The sequence below is a fragment of the Lichenostomus cassidix genome, chromosome Z (assembly GCF_008360975.1).
Source record: "Lichenostomus cassidix isolate B80296 chromosome Z, HeHo_3.0, whole genome shotgun sequence".
Lineage (NCBI taxonomy): Eukaryota > Metazoa > Chordata > Aves > Passeriformes > Meliphagidae > Lichenostomus > Lichenostomus cassidix.
This window is the reverse complement of record NC_139511.1, coordinates 31,944,190-31,961,215: the sequence shown is the minus strand read 5'-3', so window position 1 is coordinate 31,961,215 and position 17,026 is coordinate 31,944,190. Positions and strand designations below refer to the sequence as shown.

At 34.1% G+C, this 17,026-nt stretch overlaps 1 protein-coding gene across 2 annotated transcripts in view; it reads right to left on the bottom strand.

The window, feature by feature from the left end:
• Positions 1 to 254: 254 nt before the first annotated feature.
• The window catches only part of SLC27A6 (solute carrier family 27 member 6), a 36,936-nt gene continuing 20,164 nt past the window's right edge, over positions 255 to 17,026 (bottom strand). The window contains exons 5-10 of one of the 2 annotated variants that reach the window (XM_085042397.1): positions 14,869 to 15,060; positions 8,266 to 8,356; positions 6,230 to 6,428; positions 5,544 to 5,641; positions 3,403 to 3,533; positions 255 to 1,351 (exon numbers count right to left, since the gene is read on the bottom strand). In XM_085042397.1, the coding sequence (XP_084898523.1) occupies positions 1,175 to 1,351; positions 3,403 to 3,533; positions 5,544 to 5,641; positions 6,230 to 6,428; positions 8,266 to 8,356; positions 14,869 to 15,060 (888 nt within the window). In that variant the 3' untranslated portion in view covers positions 255 to 1,174. Of the gene's footprint in view, positions 1,352 to 3,402; positions 3,534 to 5,543; positions 5,642 to 6,229; positions 6,429 to 8,265; positions 8,357 to 14,868; positions 15,064 to 17,026 lie in introns of both variants that reach the window. The other variant, XM_085042396.1, reaches the window with a different exon arrangement.

Sequence of the window (17,026 nt, the reverse complement as noted above, 5' to 3'; positions counted from 1 at the left end):
GTAGTTATTTTTAAAGTGTGTTATATCCTACTCTTTATGAGAACCTAGTTCCATACCACTATTAGGATGGAAGAGAGACATATGATGCCCAGTGCTGGAGAGACTCACCCTTTCAGTATTCTCTGATGCTGCTTCTGGCTGACCAAGCAGGCATCACCATCCATTAGAACAGGGCACTGTGCACGTAAAGTATCAAAAGTGGCTGGAAAACAGACTTTGTGCAATCAGACAAATAAAACTGAAACAGTATGGTGTTTGGTTTAAATAATCTTATACTTTATTTTAAAACCTAGAAAATGCAATTATTAGGACACAAAATTTATTGTTTTAAAAATTCAGCTTTTTTCTACACTCATAAAATAATGATCCCCAGCAGTCATTAATAAGAGTATGGAAGCTATTTGTTAGTCAATATGCATGACATAAAGTGCAGCAATAATTCTTTTTATACTGTATAAATTATTGTCCCCATTAAGTGTGCGTATTTTCTTTGCCTATTGTTGGTCTACTGCTAAACATTTCACAAAGGTTTGCTTTGTCTTCAGAACTTGATACTCCAAACAGCCACCTTAACAAATGAAAGAGCAGAGATTATGACAGAAAAAAATCTCAGCAGTGATGTTAGTATTTGGGTTTGTTTGAAGGACTTTCTTCTGTTTCAGTTTCTTTTATCTTATGTTTCATCAGAGAAATCCTCTGCAGAAAAGTTTTTTCCTTCCACCCACTGTCAAGTCTTTTACTTCTTACCATACATATTCAGAAGTGTGTAAACCACTGATAAAAAAGATGTTACTGGCATATTTTTTCCCTTTAGACACAACATGTGACACACTATCTTTATATGTTGATTCATTTTTTTATCATGTATCATACCATGTATCATTTATGTTCATTTACTGCTAAGGAAAGTATCAAATTCAGCATTTATATTCCAAAGTTAATATAAAAAACAGATTTCAGCTATTAGCTTAGAAATTTGTCTCAAGAGGTAAAAAGTGATTAGTGAAAAAAAACCAGTCAAGTGAGTAAAGATGTCAGACATATCTGAATGTAAATATCAAATATAAAAAACATTATTCTGGATAACTATGAATGAATACTGGTAATGATTTTTTTTGTTTTCTCATACAATAGCTTGTAGAGACTGTCTCTTAATAGCCTCTTATTTGGTCAATTAAAGCTTCATTTTTCCAGATAAGATCATCTCATGTACTTCTTTGGTTAAGAAGACATACGCTTTCTTAGAATTGTCTAAAAAATAAAGAGGATCAGTAATTGTAGATGGATTAAAACCTTCATCCACAAGTCGAAATTTTTGTTGTTTGAATGTTCCTGTCACTTCCATTTTTTCCTGTAGTAGAAAAAAAGATATATTATTCAAAAAGAAACTACTATTCTTTCGCTCACATTCACATTTGTTCCTCAAAATCTTGTTTGATGTAAGTAAGTTTTTTCTCATTGCACTGAAAAACTGGAACTTGTGTGCTGCAACAGACCAACACCAGAGATGTGGCTGACAAAAGCTAGAGTCATTTTCTTTCTGCATCCCTGTGCAGTGTCTCATTAGTGTCACATGTAGTGCAGCCCCAGCATGCCCAAGACAATCAATCCTCTTCACTGTGTACATTGTAAAAGGAAACTACACATCATAAAGCATCTGTGAGTAAAACCTGTTATTACCAAGAACTCCATAATGATAAAACACAAGAAATCCACTATATCTATGACTATTGTCACTTTAAAAAAGGGGTTGGAAGAATCGCATACTAAATCAGCCATACCCATATCTAGCCAGGTCCAAAGGAAGACAGATCTTGACCATGCATTTTATTCTCAGACTTCTTCAGTGCTATGGAATCCCTCAGGAAAAAGTAGTGGGAGGCATCTGTAGTGAGACTGTCTTTATTCTGACTACCTCTACTCAGCACAACTTTATGACCTCTCTCCATCATCTTCTCTTCTGTCTTTGTATTTTTATATATATGCAAACAATCTCTGAATATAAAAAATTAAGTATTACATTCAACAAAAATGTCAAAGAGCCATTACATCTACTCCAGGTATACCTAAAGATATTATCCACCTGTTGTTGTTGGTCTAAAAAATGTTCTGACATCTTCTAAGGTATAATTATATGTCAGATCAAGCTTAATATGTTTTTAATTTTTTTCCCTTTAAGTTTTATCCACTACCTTCTTTCTTGGTTAATGATAGCTGTACCAACAGCAATTATTCTCTAATGGAGTTATTTAAATTTTAATTTCAATTCCAGATACTTGATATCAATGTAACATCCAAGATTCAGATTCTTTCTGTCCAGTATAAGGGCTGTTTTGTACAGCTGTAGAGAAGTAAATCTAGACTAGTTTCTCATAATTTCATAAACTTACTACTGCAACATTCTGCAGTCTAATCTTGCTTGCTCACATCAGAATGCTGCTACAAAAGACACCACCCAGGACTAATGAGATAGATTGATGGATACATACTTCACTTTCAAGGCCTTTCATAAACTTTATTCTGAACCAGTATTCCATCTCTGGGTGGTCGAGGCAACCAACTACCATAACTTATCTTCTCTCTTTAAACAATAACTATTTTTTTCATCTGTTCCTCAAACTTGGGGGACTCCTTCAAAAACATCTTTGAAAACATTTTTCTGTTTGTCTTTATCATGGTGTTTACAAAACAACAGAAATTTAATGCTCATCAGATTTCATTTATCTTATCAATATTGTATGCTTTTGATACTCTCACATTTTTTCCTAGCCCTATGCAGTCCACTGTATTGTATTTACATTTTTAACTCTTTGGGTGAGTGACTGTTTTTTCCCCCCAACTGGACAGTTACTAGAGCACAGTGGTGTGCAAATAAGGATGACTTTGATGATTACTATAGTGAAAACAATAACATACATTTTCAAATCATCTTTACAATTTACCTAGTAACTTTCCAACTGCATTGACATTTGTCACCATTACACAGAAAATAACATTCATTTTATTGCACACAGCCAGTGTCTCCTGCTTTAACTCTATTTCTCTCTCATTTTCATGAATAAAATGGATTATAGATTCTTTTCTCCAGATGCAATTCTTCCCATTTTTAAATCTGAACCTTTTTCTTTCACCATGCTCATGCTTCTAATCTCCCCAAATCCTTTTTTTATGATCTCTGTGCTTGCTCATTTGTACAATTTCTCCCATTTAAACCTAATCTGCAAATGTATTGACTTTTTGTGTAATCTCTTTTCCAGGACTCCATTAATGAAGACAGCAAATAGGACCAGGTCTAAAACCAATCTAGTGATAAATGAACAAGTACTTTTTGTTATTCACTTAGCCATCTCTGTGTTTAAATTATGTAGATGTTTGTATGCACAGTGCAATAATGCAGCTTACCTGGACTCTTAAGAAAAGGGGGCGAGCATAACTTGGTAGATGGGTCACTACTTGCTTATGCATTTGCTCCAAGTCTAATGATGTATTGTGCTTTAAAATAAGAGAAGCCATTCCTGCTTTTCCTTCATGATCTGTGTGAAAGGAAATGAGATGAGAATTTTGTAACAGGAATAAAGTTGACATTGTAGTGATAAACCTTACAAAAAAGTACTGTAGTGCATTAACAAACCAACAGTCATATATCATATTCTGAGTTTCAGTAAAGCTGCAAGACCTCATTCATATTTTATGTGGCATTACATGTACTTGGAGATCACTCAAGTGATCAATTAAGCAATAATGCTGCAAATGAGCGTGGCGGGTAAGAGTAAATGGAGTCCCATGCACGATATAATCAATAAGCGGGGATAAACAACAACATTCCTCTCTCAAAAACAAGAGAGATGAGCCTCTTTCCTAGATTAGCCAATTACATCTTCAATTCAGTTTTAGTCTCTTTCTATTGCCAGCATCTTTTCTCAAAACTGTGCATCAGAATTAACAGAAGGAGATATTAAAAGTTCTAACTGTTTTGTCTGGAAAAAGAGAGCACTGTGGGTCTTCAAGAAAGAACAAAATCGGTAAGATGTAGAAGCAATGAACTTCAGCTATCAAAAGTAACTGCACACTTTAACCACCAAATAGTAGTAACAGCAGAGTTGTTCTGCCAACCTTATGTTTGGTTCAATGTTTTGCTAGTACTACAAAATCTGTAAGGAACTTGATTTGTTTATCTTTAAGTGCAATCATCAAGACAGTCACATAAACTGAATAGGTAAACAGGTAAGTGTTGTATAGGAAATGAGCAGCTCTCAAATTTCTGAGTCTGATTTTCAGACAGTCTTCTTTCTGTGGCTTTAAATGTGGCTTGTATGGCTTTAAAATACAGGTAAGTGACACTTTTTCACATTTTAAACTCCTTTATCATTTATTTTGTGGAGGGTTTGTCCATGCCAACAACCAAACAACCAGCCAGCTTCATTATTTTCCCTTCTTCCATGGGATGGAAAGGGAAAAGAAGGAACTCAAGACTCAAGTGTTAAGGTAATGGCAGTTTCGTAGGGAAAGCAAGAGATACATGTACAAGAAAAGCAAAACCAGGACATCATTCAGTATTTCATCATCAGGTAGATGTCCAGCTACTTCCTGCAGGTCAGGGCCTCACTCAGAGCATGCAGTGGTTTTTTGGGAAGACAAACACCACCACCACAAAAGTCTTGTCTGCTTTCTTTCCTCCAGCTTTATGGAGGCATGGCATCATATGATATAGAATATCCCTTTGATCAGTTTTGGATTACTGTTCCATCTACATCTGCTCCCAAGTTCTTGCTGTCCCCAGCATTCTCACGCATGGAGAAAGCCTTGGTACTGTGCAAGCTCTGGTCAGTTGTAGCCAAGAACTGTTAAGTTATCAACACTGTTTGAGCCACCAGTGAAAGCACAGCACCAAGCAGTTTCCTATAAAGGAACTTATTTTTATCCCAGTGAGATTTAGCATATATTTTAAAAAAGATTTAGCATGGATGAGAATCAAGCCCATATGATCTCATGAAAAATAACAAAAAGTATTAAAAGAAATGAGTGTCTTTTCTTCCTTAAGAATTTATTTTTCTCTTTGGTTTTTTTTCACTTTCTCCTTAGTTTTGTAATGCAACTGTTTACAGTTTACTGTAAACAGTTTACTGTTACTTTATGAGGCTAAGTGAAAAGTGAAATAAAGTAGAAAAATGTATTCATACATTTTCCTTTAGAATTACTTCAAAATTACATCACTGACATTTTATTTTGACACATGTGTCTGGATTTTCCACAGATGTGAATTTAATAAATCTTTATACTTTAATTTAGGTTATGTAGCTATCACAAATTCATGCACAATAAATTTTCAAAAATACTCCTCATTGCATACAGATCAAAAATGCATGATTCACAGGCTCATTCACAATTGGGGGTATTTTCATTATGTGCATCTACACTTTAGCTAGGTATTAAACAGATGACTCAATCAAACATGATTCATATGTTTAAACCATGAAATAAAAGTAGCTGTGAGGGTTAACAACTAACCTGGGAGAAGAAAAACACGTAACTAAAGCTTTTACCTGGCACAGACACACCATAGACATTTGCTTCTTGTATGAAGTCCAACATAACAATGACATCAGAAACTTCTGTAGTGGCAACATTCTCCCCTTTCCATCTAAAATGTGTGAAAAAAAAATTATTCAATGACACCTCCTCTTTAAAAAAAATCAAAAAAACTTTAATAGGCACTCCATTCATTTCAGACTAAAACCAACTCAAATTTGTTCACACTTGTCACATTGGAATTTGATCACCAGAAGACAATGTTGCAATTCAAACCTTACTGGGTATTAGAACACTCTAACGGACATTGAAGATCAATACGACTGTTTAATTTTTTTAAACATGTATCTAAGTGTATCAAATGTGACCAATCTCTACTATTTGATACATATTTCTCCACTTCATCAGTATCCGACTTCCTGCTCACTGCAAATCCATAACTAGTTGCATGCTTATTGAAAGGAGTGTTCAGAGAGCTGGAATCCCTACCAACCGTTCTGAAAATGAGCCATTCACCTCCAAAAGATTAATAATCAAGAAACACACGTGATAAAGTTAAGCCCCTCTCATCCACTTCAGAATCATTATAAACTACATCACAATAGCAATAAATTGAACAGTTTCAGTTGAAAACAAGATATACATAATTCTATTCTGTATATCTTAATTGAAGAAATATGAAAAGAAACAATAATTATACCTGAAGGTATCTCCAATCCTGTCCCAAAAATATAGAAAATTGTCATGGTCTTGAACCATTAGATCTCCAGTATTAAAATAAAGATCTCCCTTCTTAAATACCTCACAGAGTAATTTCTTTTCTGTGTGTCTTTTATTGCCAGCGTAACCAAAGAAGGGGTTCTTCGCATTGACTTTGGAAATGAGAAGACCAGCCTCACCTATATGGAAAAGTTGAAAGAATATAAACCTAAAACATCATTGGGCATTTCTGTACCTGACATTAATATTACTTACAACATTGTCCAAATTCACAGTCACTTTTATTCCTTCCTGATGACTCATCAGTTTTCTCCCAGAATGGTCATCTGTCAATTGTAAGCTCACTAGTAGTTTATTATCCTCTGAAAGTGCACAATTCAAGTTAATGTTATGTCCCACTCGCCACATGTCACTAAATTCCTAATGATGAGTCTCAGCTTCATCAGCTTCCTACTAAAAAAACTAGTGTTAATCAAAAGTAGGTGTTCAACCCATGCATTATGTCCCTATTTAGTCTCTTTTCAGAAGTTCTGAGAACACTGAAATTAGCTCGGTTGGAACCTGGTGTTAATAATACTGAACTTGTGGGTTTAATCCCCGTGGGGGCCATTCACTTAAAGAGTTTGACTTGATCCTTGTGGATTCCTTCCAACTCAGAATATTCTGTGACTCTGTGTCTTCCTAAGAATATGCATTAAAGTGATACAGCATCATCATTTTACTTTTTGGAGTAAAATATTGAAGTTTTAGTACAATTTTTTTCCTCAAAAAGTAGGCAGAGTAGGGGAAAGGGTTATCCTGTTATGCGTATAGAGTGTCAAGGTGTTAGTTCGCTGAACCTGGAAAAATTGTATGAAATAACCTTTTTGGGACCAAGGTCTGAACAATAAAGCTTAAGAGTTACATTACTTTGTATCAGAGACAAGAATTACAAATATGAAAATACATCAAAATGCTTCCAAAAGTAGTCACAATTTTTAATTTAAGACTGCCTCCTTAAAAAAGAGCCGTGCCTTTTTTTTTTTTTTTTTTTGTGATAGAATGGTAGATGAATTTTTGTAGATGAATTGGTAGTGTATAAAGTGGAAGTACTTAGTTCACCGGTAGTATCACTGCAGCCATAATGCTCTGAAGAAACAAGACATGGGTAAAACAAAGATTATAGGCAGAGATAATACTTTTTATTAGACTGAGCGGTGTAGTTTGAAAAAAAAAATAGACCAAGTGTCTAATTAGAGCATATGTTCCCTTCACAGGTCAGCCTGGCATCCCTAGAGATAAATTCCTATAAAATTTCAGCTTCTGGGGACATATCTTCTTCAAAGTGCCCACCCTGGCTTATCAACTGTTAGACAATCTCATAACTCCTTTGAAAAATCTGCTTCAGCTCCTTATTAAAGCTGTCTGCCTGACCTTTAATATGAGTTTTTCTTGGTTCAGTTTCAGCTGTTACCTTCCCACAGCTGAATATATGCTCCAGTATGTAATAAACACTTTGAAAAATTGTGTAATCATGATTTTAGTAAGTATTTTGAAGACAGCTACAATCAAGAAAATTTGGGTTTGTTTCGTTCTTTTGTTTTGTTGGGTTTTTTTTATTATTAAGCTGAATCACATCACTTAGTCAGAAACGTTTAATCTCTCATCAAAAAGCATTTGCTCTAATCCACCAGTCCATCCTGTAGATCTCTTAGGCAACGATTTCCTTGTGTTAACCTCCTTTAAAAAACACAGATGTCACTATGTATATATTCAAAGATAATATCCTAGCATCACTTTTGAACACTACTCTTCTGTGAATATATCCAAGTATCTCCTGAGTGCTTCTGATATCAGCTGGTATGTTTAATGCTGTTTAATCTTAGATCAAAAATCATATTGCTTTTTTTCAGAGCAAAGAGTAATCGTTGGTTTGGTAAATTGCAGTAACACAATAGCAACACTCCTTAAAACAATTCTCTGAAGGATCTGATTAAAATCAATATGCCAAAATATCCTATTAAAAAACACACTTACCTTTCTTAACTTTTTCACACCAACCGTGCTCATTTCTAACTGGTTCATCTTTTTGGAAATCATACTTGATTAAATCAAACGGGAAAAATAGCTAAAAAGGGAAGAAGTTATCAGTTATTCATCTACACAGTGACATCTGGTGGCAGCAAATGTAAGTAAGGAAATCTGTACTCCAGTCTTTCTCATCGGAAAAGAGAATGCAGTTTCATTTAACGCCGATAATACTCTTTATGTAAAATTATGCCATTTCCTGGAGGTAAGCAACATCAAAACATATTTGTAAATGAAGACAAAGAACTGTCCTTTCGTTAATTTTCTTACAAACAAGTTACGAGATCCACATTATCAGTGGAAGATCTATGTGAGTCAGCCTAACAGAAGCGTATCTCTAGTGTTTAAGTGACATTTAATGGTGGTGGCTCATATGAAGTGTTATTGGAATCTTCTGGCACTGAAAACAGCTGGCAAAGGAAAGGCCTCACAAAAACCTGCTTCCTGTTGGGCTTTACTCTTGCTTAATTTGCCTCAGTTCTTCCCTCTCGCGCCCTATCTCAGGCTGCTGGATGGTGGTGGAAGTGAGCATCAGAGGGGTACACACTCCCATGGCTCCAAGCAAACTCAAGGAGAGGACAAGATACTCTTATCAAAACTAGAAACTGTGATACCTCTTTTTTTTTTTTTTCCTCAAATACACATTTGACTCTTATTTAATTTCATTTTTCTACTGTGATATAAATCCAAACCAGACCTTTAACAGACACTGACAGATACCATATGCCTGGTACTATTTGGACCACTGTGTTTGCAGTTATTATTCTAAAAAGGCAACTTGCCCAGCTTGGCATCCCATGTTGCCGTCTCATAAAGAAATGCGTCAACAATCTTTAACAGTGAAACCGAGGATATGGAATCATCTTCTGAGAAATCTTGGCAATACGGGAAAACAATTTTATAAAACATTAATAGCTGCACTCTGCACCTGCACTCTTCACAATAAAGAAATGCAATATAACTTAAGGAGGCTTTAATGAAAGTGACTGAAATGAATGGTAGGATGTTAAAACATAAACCGCTTTGATTTTCTCCCACTGATTTGGATGAAGAGTTGCATAATTACTTTATCCTAGTTTGAAATCCTGTTGTAACTATATCAATTTTTTTTCAAAGAAGTCTGAATAAAGAGCACCTTGAATCCCACAATTTCAGTCTCATATGGACAAAACTGTCTCACTGAGTCCTTTCAATGTTCAGCACTGTGTTTTCCTTCTACCCTAAGTCTGAAACAAGAAGACATTTTTAACAGTTTATCAAAGGAAAAAGGTCATAGCCTGCAAAATAATAATTTGAGAATGGGATACTATTTTAATGAAGTGAAGGGTAATTATTTTTATTAACCTCAGACTAAACCATTAACTAAAGTCAAGAATCTGAGAGCCAAAAAGTTTGCCTCAATTAGAAAAGAACTGTTTATTCTTGAAGAACAGAATGGGTGTGGGGTTTTTTCTGACTGTCTTTTTTTTTGCTATCTACATTTAAATGCTACTCTTTTGCACTTTCTTTGCTTTTCATTGATATTTATTACTTTAATAGATTTCATATGAGCAAATGCAATGTATATAATATAAATAATAATAATTAAATTTAAAATGACATTATTCTGTTTTTGTGTCTGTTAGAATAGCTTAAAATAATGCATCATACAGAGTAGTATTTTAACAATATACAGCTACTGAGCTCTGAAAGAATGAAGAATTAAAATGAGCTGTTATAAACATGCAGGAACTGTAATTTAGTGTCTGAGATCATCTAAAAACTGTTGAGACTATTACTATATATAACTATAGAATGTTGTGTACATCTTTTTTTTGCCTGCAACTTCCGAGTATTAATGAGGTATTATTCCACTTATGTTTTTGAAATAATAGTCAAGCAAATACATGGTTAAAAGAAAACACCACATCTTGTATTAGATATGCATAATGAAACTATACAGAGTCTGTGCCAACAGCTGTGTCTGTGCAAAAGTCTTTTCCAAGCTAAATTATTCTATGATTCTAAGCAGCTTGCTTTTCATATTAAATACTAGAAAATGAAAGCTCCACAGCAAAGTATTTAGCCTGAGCACAGACTAACATTTGGTTCACCTCATTATTTAAATTTTAATGGGAAGAGGACCTGAGCTGTTGGAGCATTACCATATTATTTTCACAGAGTACTGCATGAAACATTCATCATTTTAATCTACATTTTACTCCCTGAAGCATGACATAAATGTAGCAAACAAAAACCATCATTTATCCAGCTGAAACTTAAAATGAGTTAATATGCAACATTATTGTCTATTACTGTGCTGCCTAGCTGTTCCCTAGTAACAGCTTCTCCCACCTCCTTTTTTTTCAATTGATTGGAAATATGTGAATTTAAATATTGTTTTGAAAATAGTTTTGACATTCCAACTTACAGTGAATGCTCAGAGAACCTTTACCATAAAACAGAGATCACAAGCTTTTTATTACTTGTTTTAGAGATGAGGCATTGTTGAATTCTCTGGGAGAATATCTGCTTATAAAACAAAGCATTATATGTACTAGATTTAGTTTCAAGAATCTTTAAAAATTGAAATGTAAGAAAAAAAATTTTGGAGCCTAGTATCTACACATGTTAGAGATGTTTTTTTAAATATACTTGTAATGCATTATTTATACTGTAAAGACCAGATGCATTGGTCCTCCACACAGCTTTGTTAGCCAAAGCAAACAAAACCAAGAAAAACGTTTTTTAGCTATGTTTGATACCTTAAAACTATTAAACTGAATCACCACATATAAGAATACAATGCCTTGAAACACACTTGTAGTACCTTAGATTATTTTAGCTCAAAATTAGTCAAAGAAGATACAACATTAATTTTCGTTGGCCAATGAACTTAAGAGCTTCCATTGCTTCCATTTTTTGCATTTACACATCAGGATTCCTCCCGTGAATCCAGTTTTCTAGGATCTTAAAACTAACTTTGCTTACTTTTGAACTAAAAGATTTCACTTCTGACACAAGGTCTATGATTGCAAGAAAAAAGTGCAGAATACTAAATCTGCATGGTTGTATGGAAGACATTTTATATGTTGAAATTAAGATTTTTATAAGATTTAAATGTTTCTCAGCTCAAAGCTGATTTTCATCTATACAGTTTTGAGAATGAGGTTTAGATTCCTGTGATAGTTCAAGTATCTATGCTTAAAATAATGAAAGATTACATTTACAAATAAAGTTTGAATTTTTTTTTTTTTTTTACATAATGCTTTTCAGGTGAACATGCCGTGGGTTATTTTCAGCCCTTCTTATAAGCTTCCTTGGATCTTGTTAATCCCAAACTCCCTTGCTGTCTCACATCACTCAGAATGTATTTCAGTATAAGAAAGAGATTTATATGTGTATTTGATAGACACAACTGAGGTTCTTCCAGACTTATCCCATATCATTTATATAAATACACACATAATGTATGTAATATGTAACAAATTTATTATTAACATTAGCTAGATACTTATGTATGTCAGATGCAAAGATTAAACAGTAATTTATTATAGTACTGTGTTAATCAATACACTATCTTTTCTGTAAAACATTTTTAAGTTTTACCAGCTGAAAAGGCTCGTACTTTCAGAGGCTTCTACTTTCTTGATCATTGACACTGTATAAACATCTTTATTGAAAGATTTATTCATATTCCATAGGGAGGCTTTCAAGCACATGAACCAATCCCTCTTATATAAAGAACACAGTGTGAAAAGAAACAAGTGCAAACAAGAACACTGCTTTTAGTTAACATCTTAAATACAGTGACTTCTGGCAACTGCTGTAACATTCATCTGTTTCTTCCTATTACCTTATGTCTTTCAACATTTTTAGGACAATAAATGTGTGCCATAGGACCTTAATGTTTATCACAAGCAATTGTCCCCAGCCCTTAGCAGTTACTGGCAGAGAAGTTACTTTATTCATTCTGAGAGCTCAGTTTGCCTCTTAAAGCCATAATTTTTATCTGTATTTCACCTTTACAAACTGTGCAACTGCCATTACCTACAACAGGAACACACTCCTATTTCTCTTCCTTTTTCCCTGCTATAATGTTATACTTTCAATCTTTCTGCTATTATTCCCTCTATACTCAATATCTCTATCTATAGGGCTTTGTACTGCCCATTCTTTGTTGCCAGCTGTGCAATTATGCAGTAGGAAGAGAGCAAATTTCTTCCTTCTTCTTTAGTGTATCACATAAGCAAACACACAAGCTTCTTCTTCCCACTTTCTGAGTTCTCTTTCTTTCTATTCCTAATTTCAGAAATGGGTGTCTAGAAAACCCCTAGGAAATGTGTTAAAGGGTGTTGTAGCATTTCTTTGAAAAAACAACAAACACTAGGAACTGGGTGCCTGGGCCTTGTCAGTGCCATTGTCTACTTTACAGCAGGAGACAGATTTTCTTTCCAACTTCAGATCATTCACAGGTCAGCAAATCAAAAATATTGCTGCTCTCCTTTACGTATCACTAGATGTCTGGTGGATGTAATTTCAAGTGAAATAAATCAAACAACAGCTACACTTCAGATTGCATTGTTTAGTAATCTGCAATCTGCAAAATATATGAAAAAACTACAACAAATGCCTGAAAAAAGTATAAGTGAACTTATCTGTGGCGTTAAAATACATAATTAAAGTCACATGCAAAATCTCTACACTACTCCATTAAAAATACAGATAATTAAATATATATGCAGGTAGTTTCAAGTTTAATCTTTATCTGCTGTAGACTTTATATAGTATTTCCAAAAGGTTAATGACTTATGAAAAACTCTGCCAGAAGTTCTGCAATACTGAAAACAAGTTTACTCACGTTTGGAACACATGAAAAAATTTTTAAGATTATAAGGCATATGGCTTAGAAGACTTTTCTAAGTCTGAAACAAAAATTAACATCAGCTCTAAGGTTCCTGGTTCACCTACTACTGCCTAAATTCCAGATTCCCGATTTCCTGTGGCACTTATGGACCCTTCTGGAGATATCTATCAGCATTGGATGGCCACTGTGACTGCTACAGAGCATCAGACACATAGGACAGAGAATCAGTGGAGTCATCTGCTTAAATTCCTGAGCTCTCAGTGATTTCTGAGAACACACTACCTCTTGTGGTGCTTTTCTGAGTCGTTCCAGATTCCTCCCTGCAGTCTGAGCTCCTGTAACAGAAGTGAAAAATTCCTCTGGCCCCAACATGTAAAGCAGTCTGTGGTGATTGTAATGTGGTGATGGAGTATTGAAGTTGTGGACCCTGGAACTTATGCCCAAAAACCTATTTACATGTCATCAGAAGATGACATGTATTTCCAAACAATAGGTTTACATCATTCCCTAATAAAAAAATTTGTCAGGACATCTTGCTGTCTGTTCTCGTCAGGAGAACAAATGTAATTTAGGTCAACAGAACTTGTACGCACAAATAGGTATCAGTCAATTTAAAATTCTAGGCAATTCATGAAGTACTATTCATTTCAAGAAGAGTAAAAACTGGCATAAATAGCAACATAATGGTAAATATGTAGTCTCCTTGCAAAAAGGCTTACTTGACATCATTCATATTATTAGCTAAATCTTGGGACATGTTACTTAGAGACTTTCAAATAATTTAAAAGATTCTACTAATAACATCAAAATGAAAAAGTCTATCTGTCAATTTCAAGCAGAAACAAATTCTTCACTTATTCAGAAGGATGAAGGAAAAGTCATAATGTGTGATATAAATAATATGTAATCCTGCTCCCCAAGATGTATGACTGCCATTTTCAAAGCTGATGAAATAAAGAAGGGTTTTTTTTCTAGTTTTAGTAACCTAGAATACAGCAAATACATATAGCAGATGGTAGATAAAGGCGTATAGCATTTTAAACCTAATAATATTGTCAAATATTCTCTGTCACAATTACTCAACAGTGACCATATACGTATTATGTTATCTTTGACATTTCTGAATAATGGTACAGACTAGATGTTATTTGAGTTAATTATGTTTAATTGCACCTAGGTATGAAATATCTATTAAAGTCTGCCTATATGCTATTGTATATAATTATTATAATATGTTGTTATTAATTCCCATTGATGCCAAACATTTACATTGCAATATGCAATATAAATATACTATATAAACACATCTCTAACTACAATTTGTAGAACAATAAATCAGAATATGAATTCTGTATGCTTATTTTAGAGATGATGAGCTCTTAGGTATTAAAATAGATCCAACTTTTTATTTTGTCCGCTAATGTAGTAGAGATCTGAAACTATACTTGGCAATTGTCAGGTTACTCAAAACTGTCAGAAGAGAGCCAAGACCTTTTTGACCTCTGTGAACTCTGAGAAAAATATGTGTTACTGCTGAAAGTATAACTGGGTTGGGTGCCAAGATTTTACAGAGGGTCAACTAACTTGCAATAACCAAGTTAGAAAATTTAACTTGGACTTACAACCGTAGTCCCATGTCCCAAAGTCAAACTAAGAAATACAATTTTTCAGCACTGCCATTAACTAAGTAAAATGTAAATAGTCACCTTATAAAAGAAATTGGTGCGTCCAACAGATCCAATTTTTCCTGTGTGGTTCATGAAACATATGTTTGCTTCAGTAGCACCATAAAACTCACAAATCTTAATAGCACCAAATCTGTCTAAAAATTCCTTCCATACATCATTTCTTACTCCATTTCCAACTGCTAGTCGAACTTTGTGATTTTTTTCTCCTTCCTTCTGTAAAAAAAAAAAAAAAAAAATTGAAATATAATATACTGATAATTGCATTTGATTGTTTCATATATTGTTGGAAAAATGCACCTACTTCAAAATACATCCAGTACAAAAACAAAAGAAGGGAAAATAACAATCAAGAAGTTAAAGAAAGCTGACATAGCTGGTGGACAGCTGCAAAGTAGTAAGCTGCAATCTAAAACCTATTATCTTGCTGAACAAACAAATTATTTCCTGAATAATGACTACAATAATTTACATAAACACTTCCATATTTTAAAAGTGATATTGTCTCAGTCTATTTCTCCCCAAGGAATGAAAAAACTGGGAAGAAGAGAGAAAGGAAGGAATTATTTCTCTCATGGGATAAAAGTCAGAAGAGATAAATAGTTACTTTCTTCTGTCTTCAGACTGATTATGAGGAAACAATCAGATTACACATAATTGTAAAATATGTTCCTTCCCACATATTGCATATGAGTCATCTTCTGTATTCTTTTCAATATTAAGACTTGCAAGATTTTGGTTTATTACTGGAATACATTATTTCTTAGTGATCTTGAGTCTTTACTGTTGTCAGCTCCCATGTTTACCACAACAAACGCAATTATTACATATCCAGTTCAGTAAGATGTTCTAATTTCATTAATACACTCCCAAACACTGAGATTGTGTGGACCACATTTAAAGTACAATCATATTTAAATCAGAGCACCAGAAGGCAAAACATCTAATCTATTTGGGATTGGTTTTTTGTTTTTTTAAAATTTCACCTAGATTAAAATAAGAGTCCCGTTTTAATCATTTCAAGTTGCCATACAGAATACTCGAGGAGTGAGAGAGCACAAAAAAAAATAGGTACAGTTTGCTACCACATACCTTCAGAACTGCACAGCACTCTGCCACTGCAACACTCTCTCTATACAGCTCTATCTACCTACACTTACACATATGTATGCAAACACCTCTCTACATACAAATGCATGCATCTGCATGTATTCACATTCTTTATATACATATGTACCCATTCACACACATATACTACAGAAAATACACAGTCCCTATTTTCTACTCTTCTATTATGCCCCCATCCCCTCCTCCACCCCAACCAGCATCAATTAATTATGGCTTTATAGTAAAAATCCATTTTAACACCTTTAATCTCACATAAAACTGCAGCAAATTATTTTTGTGAAGAGGTCTGGTCAGCCGAGGGACTCAGGAGACTTTTAAATAATTTGGATGTTAAAAACAGTAAAGCCTCTACTGAGTACATAGACAGCAGTGTTCCTCAGAGGCCTATGTCTTGGACAAATTACATTTTTCATAAGCATGTGAAATCTTCCTACTGTAACAAAAAGTTGCAAACACAATGAAATTTTAAGCTCCTCTAAATCACAAAGAGCAACTACAGCCGTTTTTTCCTTCATCTTCAAAACCAGTAACTCACAGAAAGATAAAAATTTATTTATTCAGCTTCAGAGGGTTTTTTTGGCAAAGTAAATTCTCTTGCTGGAACAATTCAGCAACGAGTGCACCTATTTCACTAGATGCATATAAGTGTTGGCAGATTACAATCTGAGGCATTATCCTGCAATTTTACCTCAAAACTACATCACTCACAGTCTCCCCTGGTCACTAAGAAGTCTGCTTTAACAATAACCCAGTTCTTGCTTTTTCCCTTCTCCTCTCCTATCTTTAGACATGAAAGCAATTTCTGAACACATAAGCACATACTTCACTGACTTCATGCTAAATCATTATTAACAAGCGCTGCATTATAGCACAATGAATCTCACATGGACATAGCCTGGAACAAAGGGTCTAAAAATTGCCCACAGATGTAATTTTTGCAGTGGTTTGTTTTTCAAATTTCAGACACAGTATCACAATGCAACAGTGTAGGTTTTCATACACTTGAAATAATAGCATCTGTTACATTACACATTCAAAGTCACTATACTGT